The sequence below is a fragment of the Haliotis cracherodii genome, unplaced genomic scaffold (genome assembly GCF_022045235.1).
Source record: "Haliotis cracherodii isolate W230 unplaced genomic scaffold, xgHalCrac1.p SCAF_6, whole genome shotgun sequence".
Taxonomy (NCBI): Eukaryota; Metazoa; Mollusca; class Gastropoda; order Lepetellida; family Haliotidae; genus Haliotis; species Haliotis cracherodii.
This window is the reverse complement of record NW_027266319.1, coordinates 37,893,902-37,909,884: the sequence shown is the minus strand read 5'-3', so window position 1 is coordinate 37,909,884 and position 15,983 is coordinate 37,893,902. Positions and strand designations below refer to the sequence as shown.

The window sequence follows — 15,983 nt, the reverse complement described above, 5'->3', positions numbered from 1 at the left end:
CCATTATTAAAGTAAAGAACAATAATTAGCTAATTTCCTGTTTCAGCAGTATTGACACTTGGCAGATATTGTGGCCAACGGATCCTCATTTTATCACATACAAACTTGGTTTTATCTCCCCTTAATTTCATGTAGAATGTGAGATTAGATGAGCCAAAACCTGAGGATGTACGCCAGGCAGGCTTGTAACTCACCCGACAGGAATATCACCAACAATCTTCACATCAAAGTTCTGATTCAGGTGGGCAAACTGTGAAATCACAGTACCAAGCACAACCTGTGAGAGACATACATGGATGAACAAGTCATGTAAGTGGGTGGATGTAACAAAGGAATAATGAGTGGTGGTACAACGGAGGAAGGAAGAATGGTCAAGAGAGACATGATGGAAGAGTGTAGGTAGAAAAAAAGGAGAAATATATGAAGGAAGGAAGGAAGGGAGGATGGATGAAGGATGGTCAAGGAAGGATGGATGGAAGGAAGGATTAAGGATGGTCAAGGAAAGAAGGCAGCAAGGATGGATGAAGGATGGTCAAGGAAAGAAGGAAGGATGAAGGATGGTCAAGGAAGGAAGGACGGATGGATGGATGGTCAAGGAAGGAAGGACGGATGGATGAAGGATGGTCAAGGAAAGAAGGAAGGAAGGAAGGATAAAGGATGGTCAAGGAAGGAAGGATGAAGGATGGTCAAGGAAAGAAGGAAGGAAGAAAGGATGAATGATGGTCAAGGAAGGAAGGAAGGATGGATGGATGAAGGATGGTCAAGGAAAGAAGGAAGGATGGTCAAGGAAGGAAGGATGGATGGATGAAGGATGGTCAAGGAAGGAAGCAAGGATGGATGAAGGATGGTCAAGGAAGGAAGGATGGAAGAAAGGATTAAGGATGGTCAAGGAAAGAAGGCAGCAAGGATGGATGAAGGATGGTCAAGGAAAGAAGGAAGGATGAAGGATGGTCAAGGAAGGAAGGACGGATGAATGAAGGATGGTCAAGGAAGGAAGGACGGATGGATGAAGGATGGTCAAGGAAAGAAGGAAGGAAGGAAGGATAAAGGATGGTCAAGGAAGGAAGGATGAAGGATGGTCAAGGAAAGAAGGAAGAAAGGATGAAGGATGGTCAAGGAAGGAAGGATGGATGGATGAAGGAAAGAAGGAAGGATGGATGGATGAATGATGGTCAAGGAAAGAAGGAAGAGTGGAGGTACTAGGAAAAGAAGAATGAATGAAGGATTGTCAAGCAAGGAAGGGAGGAAGAGTGGAGGTACTAAGAAAGGAAGAATGGATGAAGGATGGTCAAGGAAGGAAGGAAGAGTGAAGGTACTAAGAAAAGAAGAATGAATGAAGGTTGGTCAAGCAAGGAAGGAAGAGTGGAGGTACTAAGAAAAGAAGAATGAATGAAGGTTGGTCAAGAAAGGGTGGAAGGATGATGGAAAGTGAACTATTTCAAAGGGCATTGTAATGGGACATCTCATGCCAAACCAATGTTTTCACAAACATTTCCAAGTGAAGACTAATTACTTTCTTCCAGTTCAATATTAAATTAAACAGGCTCAAGCACTGTGTTAAGAAGTTATGGAGAAGGACATGTTACGAACCACAATGAGTTCTATAGGCACAGGCATCTTGAGTTTGGGTTTCACTTTGGGGTTGTTGTTGATGCACTCCTTGACGACCGACAGCAGCAGGATGCATAAGATGGAGGCTATCAGCGTCACGGCATTCGTCTCGGGGATGTTCATGAAGAAGTCTCGGTACGACTGAAGGCAAGAACACAACTGTCACTCGCAGACAAAGATATCAACATTCAACCCACATGGTTTCATCTAAAAGAGAGTGAGTTGGGTTTTACTCTGCATTCAGCAATATTCTAGCCATATAATAGCAGGCCATCAAGAGTGTTCTTCACACTTTGTACCCATGTGGGGAATCCAACCCATGTTTCTGGGGTCATCAGCCGATGGTTTAAACATGAGGCTAGTCATCATGATGACCTGTTGTTGTGGCTGCAGCTGATTCTTAGCCATTCTGAACATGCATTTAGTGATGCCATTATAAGTCAAATTTTGCAAAATTATAGAAAAAATATTTATCAACCAAATAACATGGTTTAAGTCGGAGTAATCACTTGAATATGTTAATTTCAGAAATAGAATCCACTCCCCCAATCGGGGCTCATTGATTATACATCTGTAATCAAACATTCTCTTGATTTCTCCATTACGTAACCATGGACAAAAAACATCTGTAATATAATTAAAAAGCCATTGTCAGAATAATCCTGAATCTTGATGGATGATACCAGAAATACCTGCAAATCTGATTCCTTTTATACACAATTTGTAAAATTTAAAGATTTAGGCGAGCAAGCCCTTCAAAAGATCTCCTGAAATTAACAACAGGTTATGCCACTCACTGGTACAACTATCACCTGACTACATTTTCTACAGACCCGTGAAGATTCGGGTTAGAATATATCTTCAGCAACCCATGCTTGCCGTAAAAAGCGACTATGCTTGTTGTAAGAGGCAACAAATGGGATTTGGTGGTCAGTCTCGCTGACTTAGTTCATGCATGTCATTGTATCCCAAATGCGTGGATCGATGCTCATGATGTCAATCACTGGATTGTCCTGCCTCAATTATTTACAAACCGCCGTCATATAGCAGGAATATTGCTTAGGGGAGCGTTAAACAACAAACAAAACAAAACAAAAATTCTACAGTGATACTGAATCAACCCTTTGGATGATTGGGAAAATAACAAACCAGCAGGTTAGTGGTTTATTTATCTTGACATCAAGATGTTTTATGTATCGCTTGACAGTTTTAGTTATGTTTTACGTCAACATAAAAACAAAACATAAAAGAAACATTGTGACACGTTACCTAATCACCTCCTATTAATAATGTCAGCATTTGGCCGTTATATACATCGCCATGAACCAAGTAGTACAACATGTTATTATAACCCCTTAATGCCCAAAATATCATAAAAATATCATTTCTCCAATTCACATGAAAATTCTATATCTCTATCATTGGCTGCATAAATTTAACAAACATTTAACATTATAGATCGAATCACTAAAATCAAAATGTGAAACTTATGATATAAATAATTTTCAATAAATTATCATCATATTCATGAGTAATTCAAATTATGTACTAACATTAACAGATCCACTTTATACCCTTTATGAATTTATTAATACAAAACAGAAACATGAAACAGATAAAAACAATAACCTTTTTTTCGCAAAAAGCATAAAGCAAACTTTCTACAAATAAAACATGTAGAAAGAATTTTCACACACCCAAAACCTAAATGTCTAAATAACCCTTTGTTTCATCCTACTGCGGATTACTAGATGAATGTATGACTTTCTTGCATGCCCTCAGGGCAAACATGAAATGCATTCTGATTTTGTGGAAGAACAATAGCTTTGACAAAGGCAGTCAGTTTCATTGGATGGTGAAATAAAACACCTTCTGTTTCCAGCTGGAGCATAAACACATAAGGAAATACATTTCACTCTGTGATATAAAAGGCACACTGTACCATGCACTGCCTTGTCAGAGAAACAGGCTATAAACTGTTCCTGTCCATTCAAAGCTATTCGTTTTTGCTGGATATGTAAATTCAGAAAATGCAAATTTTTGTGCTGAAGTCATTTTTAGTGTTTTTAGAAAATTAGAAAGAAAAGAAGGAATTAACTTTTGTTATGGTGTGAGTCTCACTTATTTGTATCATTAAAAGATAATGTGTACTTAAAGAAAAGGATATATGATAAGGATGTATGATAAGGGCTTATTTTGGCCCATAATATTATGAGGGTAACCCTATTTTTCAGGGCATTAACATTTGCAGAAGCCTGAGGTCTTCCATTAACTGCCCGACGAAGGAGAGCAGTTGAAAAGAACGAGGGCTTCTGCAAATGATAATGCCCTGAAAAATAGTGTTACCGTTATTATAGCTAAACTGGTCGGAATTTGTTATCAAATAAAAAGAAACAACAATATCAGTTTTGAAAAATTGAATGCAATTAACATGAATGTCACTGACCCAGTTTTACAAATATGGAAACGTCATAGAACAAACCAGATGACATCACTATTGAACATGACATCACCTATCCCTATCCTATGACGTCATCTAACAACGGGCGTGATAATGGCCCGTTGTCAAGAAATATGAGGGCATTATCAAGTTACAGTGGCCCGCTCATTTCTGATAACATGCGGGCGGTTTAATGATAATTCCATCCATTTTAGGCTATAATGAGAGATAGTAAATGAAGTGTGGGGCTGCACCGGTCGTATACTCGTTGTAGCTAGAGTTACTAGTTTCGTCGATTTTCGACTCGTATAATGAGAGATAGAATAAGGGCCCTTTTGGCCCACTGAACTTTGCACCTTTTGCAATAATCCCAAGACCAGTGACAATCTGCAAGAACTAATTTTTTTCTACCCAAATCTGGTAATAATAATCTACAACTGGATTTAACTTATGGCGTCTAGACCTAAAAACATAATGAAAGAGCTGGAATGAAAAACAACCAGCATTTTGTATCTCATACACTTGTTAATTAATTAAGGTTTGAGAACATGAGTAATTACAGCATTAAATGTATGAATAAGGTACAATTTGTGGACACTTTTTTAATACGAGGATGTTCCGATGATGGACTAGGAATTTGTCCCTAAATGTCTGCACATACTGCTTACATAATTAAATGAATGTCAAGTGTATCAATAAACAAGATTTTTTCAGTAGAAATGAAGGTAAATATGGGTTGATTCAGGAATTTTTTTTAACTACATAAAAATCAATCTGTTAGATTGTATTTAAATATATCCGTAGGAGTAGAAACACTCCTACGCATTAATTTTCATTGCTGGAGTTGTACAAACAATAGACGTTAATGCCAATATTTACATTTTGATTAAATTAAGTGCTAGCTAGTTCACAGAAACTAGCATGTGTTATACAACTGACAAATTTATATTGTGGGCAAAAATTCGGTCAGGAATTACATGACATAAATTTGTGAAAGGGAGGTAACTCTTACCCAAACTAGTTTGAGTGGACCATAATATCTGCCCATCTGAACGCCGAATATATGTTTGATCTGGCTTGTGAACACATGGCAGGCTGCACCTGTCGTGAAACCGCTAACGAGGGGATCGGACAGGTAAACTGTGACAAAGCCCAGCCGACATAGACCCATCAGCAGCTGGAAACAAAAGAATCGTACAAATGAAAGAGTGTGCTTCAGTGCATGTAAAGCACTTCCCTACAAAGGTGAATCAGGGAATATATGCATACACATGGTTAATGGCTTGTCTGATTTTCCTTCATTGCATATCAGATATAATCCTTCCAAAAACTCACATCAGATTTAAAATCACTGGCAATGACGTGACTAGATTAATTATCCTATAGGCCTACAAATCATGGTGCAAAAATTCCAAATTCAGATCACTCAATGTTGTTTTATTAAGTTGTTTTTTTTAAAAACCCAGCTAAATGTAAGGAAAATGATCCATTAGGTTGCCACTAAAATATTTTGGGTTGATACCAATAATATTTTGAAAAATCCCAAGAGGAAATTTGTTCATAAATCTACTAAATGATTCTTGGTTTCCAGTTTTCTGTGACAAGTTTAACTCACTTGAATACATCCGATTCCAAACGTGACAGCCATGGCCAGCTTGAGTTTGGTGCTGAGAATGAGGGCATCCATCTCTTCGTCTGCACCAGTGTTGGTGCCATTGGTGCCATTGCTGAAGGTCAGGTTGTCCCCGGACACATTAAACAGCACCGGTGCTAACGTTGTAATATCCTTTTTGTTTGCTGATTCTAACTGTTCTGTGGTGAAGCCTCTCGCCGTCATGCCCTTGTCCACTACAGATCCTACCATTAAACTCACTACAGCAAATGTGCCTGGAAAACAAGGAGAATTAAGGGAATTTTTCCTTCTGCTTGTACTGCATTCATCTTGGGAATTCAAGTTTTCAGCATCAGGAGCAGATTAGTTAACTACTTGGCTTCAGCTAAAGAAAAAACTCTCTACAGCATTCAAACTTTCAAAATCTTACTTTAATATGCTAAAAATGATAAAAATTAAAGGGTAAGGTCCTTGAGGTTTGCTGGTAAAGGATTTGAGAAAGTGATTTTGGTTCAGTGCCTCCTTGAATTGTATTTCAGTTATAGTACATCATTGCAGCATTTGTAAGCTTGATGTGGGAGTATAGTGATGTCCTCATAAAGGAATTCAAAGTGGGAGGAAAGTGATGTCCCCATATAGGATTACAAAGTGGGAGGAAAGTGATGTCCTCATATAGGATTACAAAGTGGGAGGAAAGTGATGTCCCCAGATAGGATTTCCATGTGGGAGGAAAGTGATGTCCCCATATAGGATTACAAAGTGGGAGAAAAGTGATGTCCTCATAAAGGAATTCAAAGTGGGAGGAAAGTGATGTTCCCAGATAGGATTTCCATGTGGGAGGAAAGTGATGTCCCCATATAGGATTACAAAGTGGGAGGAAAGTGATGTCCTCATAAAGGAATTCAAAGTGAGAGGAAAGTGATGTCCCCAGATAGGATTTCCATGTGGGAGGAAAGTGATGTCCCCGTTTAGGATTTCAAAGTGGGAGTATATTGATGTCCCCATAAAGGATTTCAAAGTGAGAGGAAAGTGATGTCCCCATAGAGGATTTTAAAGTGGGAAAAAAGTGATGTCCTCATATAGGATTTCAAAGTGGGAGGGAAGTGATGTCCTCATATAGGATTTCCTTGACTTTCGTTCTTTATTTTAAAAACTGCTTAAAAATATTTTACTATCATAACACAAAACTTACCTATAGATATATGTTTCGATGTTCCGAACAGGAAGTAGATGAAAACCGGGAAGAAGGAGACATATAGACCGAAGACCGGCGGTAATGTTGACAGTTGGCCATACGCCATGCCTGGAAGAAGAACCAATATTATCTCATATATTCAAACAAACAAATTACACAACATCACCAACAATAATATTGATGTACATCATCGAAGAATACAAATCATAATAAAAGCATAACATAAATCACAGTGCGACAGGCCAGCAAGCAGCAGAAACCAACGTTTCAGTGATCAAAAAATGTTTGTGTCTACACTCTGCATCTAACCAAGGATAAACATGGAGTCATTGATAGGATTCGAACAAGCAGACCTAAACTGGTTCCACTGCTGGTATGCAACACGAGCTTAGCGCTTTTAGCCACAGGAGGTGGCCCAAAAAATGGTACAAATCTGTTCCATATCTGGTTGTAAGTGCACACGTATAACCTCCAGGTGGTTATTAATTATGAGTGTAAATAAACATTGAGACATGCGTTCACCTCGTAAGTTTGTTTTGAGTAAAAATAATTACAACAAATTCTCAGCTAATGTTAATTTTGCTTCTCAAACAAACTTCACGTAGTCTGCTATTTTGTTTCTATTTGTTACGGGGACCAATCAATGCTATGTTTAGTGTTGTCCAATCGCAGCCTACGATAAATCAGCCTGTCTACCTTAAGGCAGCCAGGAGCCCAGTCAACACCAGACCCGGACACAGCTAAGGGAAGTAACTCTGCAAAGTAAGAACTGGTACCTAAGCCTACTGGTTAGGTAAGGCAATAGTGCTGAAGGTACCCAGGTAATAAATCTACCACTACACCAATATGATATACAATCATCTCAAAGTCATACTGTAAAGCCCTTGCCTGTTAGTCGTACAACACTACAACATAAAAATGCTCTGTCATTTTACATGAAATAATATTGTAACAAGTAACATGTAATCCGTGGTGACCTCTTCTCCTGTCACCATTAAAAGTGAGAAATCCCCATGTACATGACACTATCCTCTGATGAAACCTGACACCAACACTTCCCCTTACATATTTATACCCTAAAACATTTCAATAAACTTCTTTCACAAAAATAATACCGTATTCACCGTAATAAGCCCCCTTTAACCTTGGAAAACTGACAAAGGGGTTGCTTATTTAAACCATTCACAATTAGTTAAATTTGTTGTCTGACAACGTGTGGAAGGGAACAAATTTAGTTCAACTGTCGAAAATAAATGTTTTCAATAATAGTTACTACGCAATTGTATTTCCCTTCTAGATTGCTGTTTTCGGTCAGTAATCTGCAAAATACACAAGACAGTATTGACTGTCATGTAAATATTCGGTCTTTGTTGGGGACAGTTACAAAGATTACATAGAGACTGGACTGGTGTTACGGTAGTTAGTTAGAAATTCCAATGCGGAAAAAGATATTTTCTCAAGTGTGTCAATTCATATTCATAAAAATGTTCAGATGTGCCATTTGGAATTAAAGAGTGCCAAATAGATGAATAACTTTAATCCATCCTCAAACATTCTCAATTCACCAAACTTAAAATAACATGCAGTTGTATTGTTAAAAGTTGACCTCTTCCTTCTCAATGAGGTCAATATATACCAATTTTCATTTTCGAATACCAAAATTGAAACAAAAAGACAAGAATTTGGAACCCTGAAATGTCTGATAAACAAACCCAATTCTTATGAGGAAGTGATACTTACAATTCGTACAGGCAACCGACACTTTTCGTTAAGAAAAAATATGCTTCCTTGTCTAATTTTTTGTTTTAAAGCAGAAATAATCTTATTTCAAGCAATATATGCTATAACATTAACCTACTATTACTAAATACCATCACGAATACCTCACATCTTACCCATGTCATGACTTGTGTCGTTAACATTTTCATGACCTCATAAGCGACGCAGAAGGGCCAGCGAGACTGAGCCTGTTAGTACAACACATCTAATTGTCTTAATACGTCGTCATTATTTGTGCACATATTTCTGTCTTACCCCAAACGTCCATTTTAATATTATAAAGAACGATGGCGTCAGCTGGAACATGGAAAATGTCAGGCAGAGTTTGAATGGGGGATCTGATTAAGTATGTTAACGTCTAAGGTTCTTGACAAATGGTGTAATTCATGTACAGGATCTAATTATGTCACTGTGAACTAACATTGTCACATGCGGTCCATGTTCTTGCTGATATTGTGTTGTGAAATATTTACATCATCTTGTGGTGGCGGTCTTGGATAGAAAGCAGATTGGTCATTGACATTCTGTTACTAGTTGTAGGACAATAGTAGGACAATAGCAGGACAATAGTAGGGGTAATAGGAGGGCTACAGTAGGGCAATAGTAGGGCTACAGTAGGACAATAGTAGGGAAATAGTAGGGCTATGGTAGGACAATAGTAGGACAATAGTAGGGAAATAGTAGGACAATAAGGCAACAGAAGGACAATAGTAGGGCTACAGTAGGACAATAGTAGGGCACTAGTAGGGCTACAGTAGGACAATAGTAGGGCACTAGTAGGGCTACAGTAGGACAATAGTAGGGAAATAGTAGGGCTACAGTAGAACAATAGTAGGGCACTAGTAGGGCTACAGTAGGACAATAGTAGGGCACTAGTAGGGCTACAGTAGGACAATAGTAGGGAAATAGTATGGCTATAGTAGGACAATAGTAGGGCTTTAGTAGGGACATAGTAGAGCTACAGTAGAACAATAGTAGGGAAATAGTATGGCTATAGTAGGACAATAGTAGGATAATAGTAGGGCTACAGTAGAACAATAGTAGGGAAATAGTACGGCTATAGTAGGACAATAGTAGGACAATAGTAGGGCTTTAGTAGGGACATAGCAGAGCTACAGTAGAACAATAGTAGGGAAATAGTACGGGTATAGTAGGACAATAGTAGGGCTTTAGTAGGGACATAGTAGAGCTACAGTAGGGCTATAGTAGGGCAATAGTAGGAAAATATGAGTGCGACAGTAGGACAATAGGGCTATAGAAGGGCAAAACGGATCAATAGGGCTATAGTAGGACAATAGTAGGACAATAGGGCAACGGAAGAGCAATAGTATGGCTATAGAAGGGCTATTTATAGTATGGCATAGTACAGGCCTCAAAGTTTACATTTTTACCAAGTAGCCATATGGATTCAAGTATTTTTTTCCAGGTAGCCAGTGGTAAAATCAAGAAGTCAAGCCAATATTATAGGTAGCCAAATGCATTTCAAATTATCTTTTATCAGATAACAATTATGCATGTACAAGTCATAGCATTAATCTTGGAATTGTATATTAGTGGAAACTGTACTCAAGTTTTGTTATTTGTGACTTGAACAATGATGCAATTTATATTTGTAGATTATATAGGTATATCCTTGCTTATCCAATAAACTATCAACTAAAACAAAATACTAATTACATTAATATTTATGCATTTCGGTTTATTGTTGACTTTAGGAGGAATTATTTGCAAGTACAATTTGTGGCAGACATGTTTATTTTTGTGTCTACATATGTGTAGTAATAGAATTAAGTCGCCACAAGATATTTTCAAGGTAGTCATTGGGCTACCTCTGAATTTTAGACAGTAGACAAATTGAAATTTAGGTCGCATTGGCGACCGTTTTAGTCGCAACTTTCAGGCCTGTAGTAGGACAGTAGGACAATATGGCTATAGTAGGTCAATAACAGGTCAATAGGGCTATAGTAGGAACATAGTAGGGCAATAGTAGGGAAATAGTAGGACAATAGAGCAACAGCAGGACAATAGTAGGGCACCACGAGGACAATAGTAGGACCATAGTAGGGCAATAGGAAAATAGTAGGGAAATAGTAGGACAATAGTACGGAAAAAGTAGGACAATAGAAGGGCGATAGTAGGGAAATAGTAGGACAATAGAGCAACAGGAGGACAATAGTAGGGCAATAGTAGGACAATAGAGCAACAGGAGGACAATAGTAGGACAATAGTAGGACAATAGAGCAACAGGAGGACAATAGTAGGGTGATAGTAGAACAATAGTAGGGCAATAGTAGGACAATAGTAGGGCAATAGTAGGACAATAGTAGGGAAATAGTAGGACAATAGAAGGGCGATAGTAGAACAATAGTAGGGCAATAGTAGGACAATAGTAGGGAAATAGTAGGACAATAGAGCAACAGGAGGACAATAGTAGGGCTATAGTAGGACAATAGTAGGGAAATAGTAGGACAATAGTAGGATAATAGTAGGGCAATAGTAGGACAATAGAAGGGCAATAGTAGAACAACAGGGCAATAATAGGACAACAGAAGGGCAATAGTAGGTCAAATTCTCCTTCCATTCACAGGGACGGAAATTAATGCTCACCTGTAGCCCTGAGGCTAGTGGAAATTACCTCGACCTAATAAAAGTTTAATTCTCCCTGACCGTTAGGCCAGTACATCTTTTTCACACATGCTGTAAGTTATCTACTTTCCCTTCTATACCCCCATCAAATCACAGCGCTTGACATTTGGCACAACCAGAGTCTTTAAAGATTGAAATTTGAAAGTCTTCTTATTTCATAAGGACGAGTAACCTTTCACAGGGCAAGCAGAACAAACATCCCACCAGCCCTGAGGGCATGTTTGTTTTTTGAGTCAATTTCCATCCCTGCATTACTGCTGTGCAACACACAACAAACTGAACTGGGACTATACATACCGTATTCAACGTAATAAGCGCCCAGGGCGCTCTTATTAGAATATTATTTTAGTGCAAAAGACAGAGTTGAAAGGTAAATTTTGTGGTTTAAAAAATTATGCTGACAGCCTGAAGTATTTATGTACAACAGATATATTTTTCCAGAATTTAATTGCCCATAATTAAGAATGCATATAACACACGAGTGCCCATTATACGCGAAAAAAGTCTTGTGTACAGTGATCAATCGGAAGGGTGCCAATTGGGATTGTTCACTTGCCAATATATCAGCAAATAACGCCTTGGGCGCTTATTAGAGCGGGGCACTTATTACGTTGAATACGGTAATGACTTTGAGAGGATGACATTTGGGCAGTGTATTAGGCATACAAGTGTATATCGAATGATGCAATGATGCATTCAGATACACTCTATGATTTTTTTAATACTGATCCATATCGTTTCACAAATTAATTAAATTGCCTCACATCAGATGCCCTACAAACGCATAGTGTTGGACATTTTGGCTTTATCAAATGGTAGGATTTTCTTTATCCATCAAAAATAAAGATGGATATATTAAATTAAATTTTGTTTTGAATTTATTGATGGCTTATGGCCTTGGTTGGGCATTTAAAATGATAAATGTAACACCTTAAGGGATCTGAAATATTGTGGACAATATCTTGACTAGACAGGGAAGAAATGTATAAAAGACACAAAAACCACACATTGCAAAAGTTCACTCAAGTGGAAAAAATAACTGGGGAATGCTTAACTATAGACAGCGATCTCCTTGTGGCTGTCAGAGTAGTTCCACAACATGACAGGTTCACATATTGTTAATATAGGTGTATTTATTTATTAATGACATATGCTCTTATTCCACTCAGACTTTTTCTTCTGGCAATTCCTGCCCAACCACCTTCCACCATTCAATGTATGGCTGATGTTGTGCCTAGTGATGTACACTTAGGTAAACTGACTGGAACACCTGGGACAAACAACAGCACCTGATTCTCATGACGACCGCTATTACGAACGTCGGCCATCACTGTCAAACTGCCGCAGCTCTCATCTTCCAGGTTAACTAATGTTTCACCTCACCTCAGAAGTAACAGTTGCATTTTCCAAACAAAATCATTAAATTGTAAAACCATTCCGCCATTATATTTGCATTAGACAACTCTATCTTCATCCCTAAATTTCTTTTTAATCAAACTCAGCCAACACTATTTTCATAAAAAAAGTCGTTTTTAACAAAATCAGCAACTGTTTTCTCACAAAATGTTCTGCCATCCCTATTTTCATACCAAAAAATATATTTTTTTTACATAAAACTTTACACTATACGTTTTCTGCCAACACATCACAGATGGCAAAATATGTTGTGACGATTTCGGGAAAAATATATGTTCTTTCTGGATAAAATAGATTAAGAAAGAAAAGATGGCATCCTCTATGAAATCACTACCGATTTTTCATTTTCATTTTGGAATCTGCACTGTCAATGAAATAAAGTACCTAAACGGGTACTGGTTTGTTTTTTATGACAAGATGGTGGCCGCAAGCAAATGCTTCTAGTTTCCGTGAATCCACCATATTAGGATGTAATTGGTTAGGTAGAAAGAGTGCAGGGCCGATCAGCTTGAACATGACAGACATGGCACCAGATTAAGATAAATCTTTTAGGCTAAAGTAATTATTCGATTTTCATTTTCACTACCAAGCACCCCATCTCATACTGTTTTGTAGACTCCAAATTTATATTCTCTTAATGTTTGGTTAACATGCTGACAGAACAGTTAAAAAAAATAGTAATGTAAATATAAAAAAACTATTTCTACATCAGTTAAATAATTTATTGTAGTCTTAAAGGATTTAATAATATCCAAGACCCGTGAAGATCCGGGGTAGAATAGGTCTTCAGCAACCCATGATTACCCTAAAAGATGACTATGCTTGTTGTCATCATATCCCAACTGCGTGGAACTATGTTCATGATATCAATCACTGGATTGTCTGGGCAAGACTCAATTATTTACAGACCGCCATCATAGAGCTGAAATATTGCTGAGTGCGGCGTTAAACAACAGCAAATCGAAGTAATATCCAAACAACATACAAGAACTTTCACCAATCCTGAAAATGAAGAAATATAAAAATTCTGGACTTTGGTCGGCCAAACTTACCTTGAGGTATATGCATTATTCCAACAGTGAGTCCAGCAATCATGTCCGCCACAAGGTCGTGCCGTATACTGTAGCCCCTCAAGATCCTCATGAAGGGGAACAAGGACGTGAAGAACTTCCCTACGCATTTTCCCGAGCAAGAAAACTTGTTCACTTTCTTCTTAGCCCATGTGTGAGGTAATGTCACTGGCCGTTTCCCGCTCTCGAAGCCTTTGTCGAATTCCAACTGGTTGTAGATGGGCCTCTCCACAACCATCCTCTCCTCTCCGATTAAGGAGTTCCTGAGTTCATCTTCCTGGCCTATCATCTTTTTCTTGCCTCCTGAAACAAAATATTGTTTTGTGAACACAGGGAAAACAGGATTTGAGCAAGTGAGTGAGTAGGGTTTAACGCCGCTTTTGACAGAATTCCTGTTATATCACAGCATGTCGGCTTAACGTGGGAGGAAAGCCTGAAGTGATCACTCTCAGAAGTTTACCACTTTGGTGAAACCTACAAGCACGGGTATGGTGCTGACACACCTAGGAACATAATCGGGGCGAACCGGGATTCAAACCCACAATCATAAGTTTTTGGCAAGCCCAAGGGACGCAACTCTGCACAGCGAATTACAGCGCCTTAGACGAGTGGGCCACAAATGAGAAACTATATTATGAAAACAGGCCACATGAAACAACATACAGATATGCAGATCAAATCAGACTAGGAAAACCACTAATCGACACAATTCTGAACATCAAATATTTTAATTGTTATCATAAGAGGGTGCTCTAAATTTTTAGAAGAAATCTATTTACAACAGCACAGCAACTATCAATATTATTGATTACAATTTTCTTTAAGCTGTCCTGTACAAGTTAAAATACTGATACAACATACAATAAAATTCGACATACCAATCCGTTCATACATGTATTATCATCAGTAAAACTTTACCATTTTGGCAAAACAATGCCTTACAATCTAAATCCATTAAATTTTTTTGAAACAGTACAACCATTATTTTGAGCAACAACAGGTGTAAATCGTATTTAAAAAAACATTAATTCCTTTTTTCCAAATAAAACTGCAAAAAGAACCTCCAAGGCAATCATGTCCAATTCACAGAAACTCCAAATGTATCTAACAGTACTAAACATGGCAGTATGGATCCCAATCACAACTTAAAAATACCTCCTTTGTAACACACAAAAAATACACCCTAATCAGTATTTCACCAAATGTCTTGCACCACTGAAGTAAACATTCAGAAATCAACCTAAATCTCTGTTTATCTCTAGGCATCCTCCCTAATCAAAAGAGCATGAAGGTCTAACCCGCCCCTCCTTAAACAAAGAATAGAAGCTCAACCTGAAAATAAGCCCTCTAATTAACAAACTTCACATCACCTTCGACAAACAATGTTGAAAAGCTATACACATGGCAAAGTTTATTTCAGCTAATCTTCCCTGTCCCAACCTCCAGCTTATCTTCCTCCATGCGGAGTTAATGCAGGAAATTGGAGAGGAAGTAGAAGAAGAGGCCTTCTACAAGAGGAAGTGAACCTGTATATGTTCCCAATTAACCACAAATGTATTGCATCTACAGATTGAGGTGAAATCTTAATTCATTTACATAACTGCTGGTGAGGTTGCAAGGTTAAATAAGTCTGATTTATGCTCTTGATTCAAGTCTGATAACTTTATTATATTACATTTTTTATATGTTCAGCTAACGAGAAAACTGTGTCATAAATATTCTCAGTGGAAACCTTGTTATAGCTCCAGTGCTAAGTGGAGACACATTTGGAGCTTAAAATGTGTGGTTACTATCCACTACATAGAGCAACATTTTATTTTTTTGTATTTCATGCAGGTGTCATAGCAACCAACTTGGGACATTTGTTTTAATGAACATTTAATTCCAAAGGCTAATTACCCTGTAGCCATGACATCTATATGTCTAGAATTACTTCATTGTCACTCATCATAAGATGCTAATCCCAAATGTTAATCCCTAACTTGATAATCTTAAATAAGTATCATTGAGCAGTAAAAGCCTATCCGAATGCAGACGGTAAAGGGAAGTAACTTGTTTCATCTTATGCTGAGTCAAACCATGGACACTAAACATTATTTAGGGTCAATGGTTAAACCACAGACATATATTCCGGACTTGTATGAATGAATGACGGCAAGATAAATTTGTTGTCAACCTATCCCTTGGACCATATAGTGTGATGTACCCTGCGTA

At 37.9% G+C, this 15,983-nt stretch overlaps 1 protein-coding gene across 5 annotated transcripts in view; it reads right to left on the bottom strand.

The window, feature by feature from the left end:
* Positions 1-15,983, bottom strand: part of LOC139445557 (prestin-like) — an 85,202-nt gene that overhangs the window by 15,438 nt on the left and 53,781 nt on the right. For all 5 annotated transcript variants that reach the window (XR_011651873.1, XM_071226703.1, XM_071226705.1 and 2 more), the window contains exons 2-7: positions 13,752-14,072; positions 6,856-6,966; positions 5,667-5,938; positions 5,064-5,228; positions 1,591-1,752; positions 195-277 (exon numbers count right to left, since the gene is read on the bottom strand). Coding sequence is in view for 4 of the 5 variants with exons in the window: in XM_071226703.1 (XP_071082804.1) it covers positions 195-277; positions 1,591-1,752; positions 5,064-5,228; positions 5,667-5,938; positions 6,856-6,966; positions 13,752-14,072 (1,114 nt within the window). In the remaining variant the exon portion in view is untranslated. The remainder of the gene's footprint in view (positions 1-194; positions 278-1,590; positions 1,753-5,063; positions 5,229-5,666; positions 5,939-6,855; positions 6,967-13,751; positions 14,073-15,983) is intronic.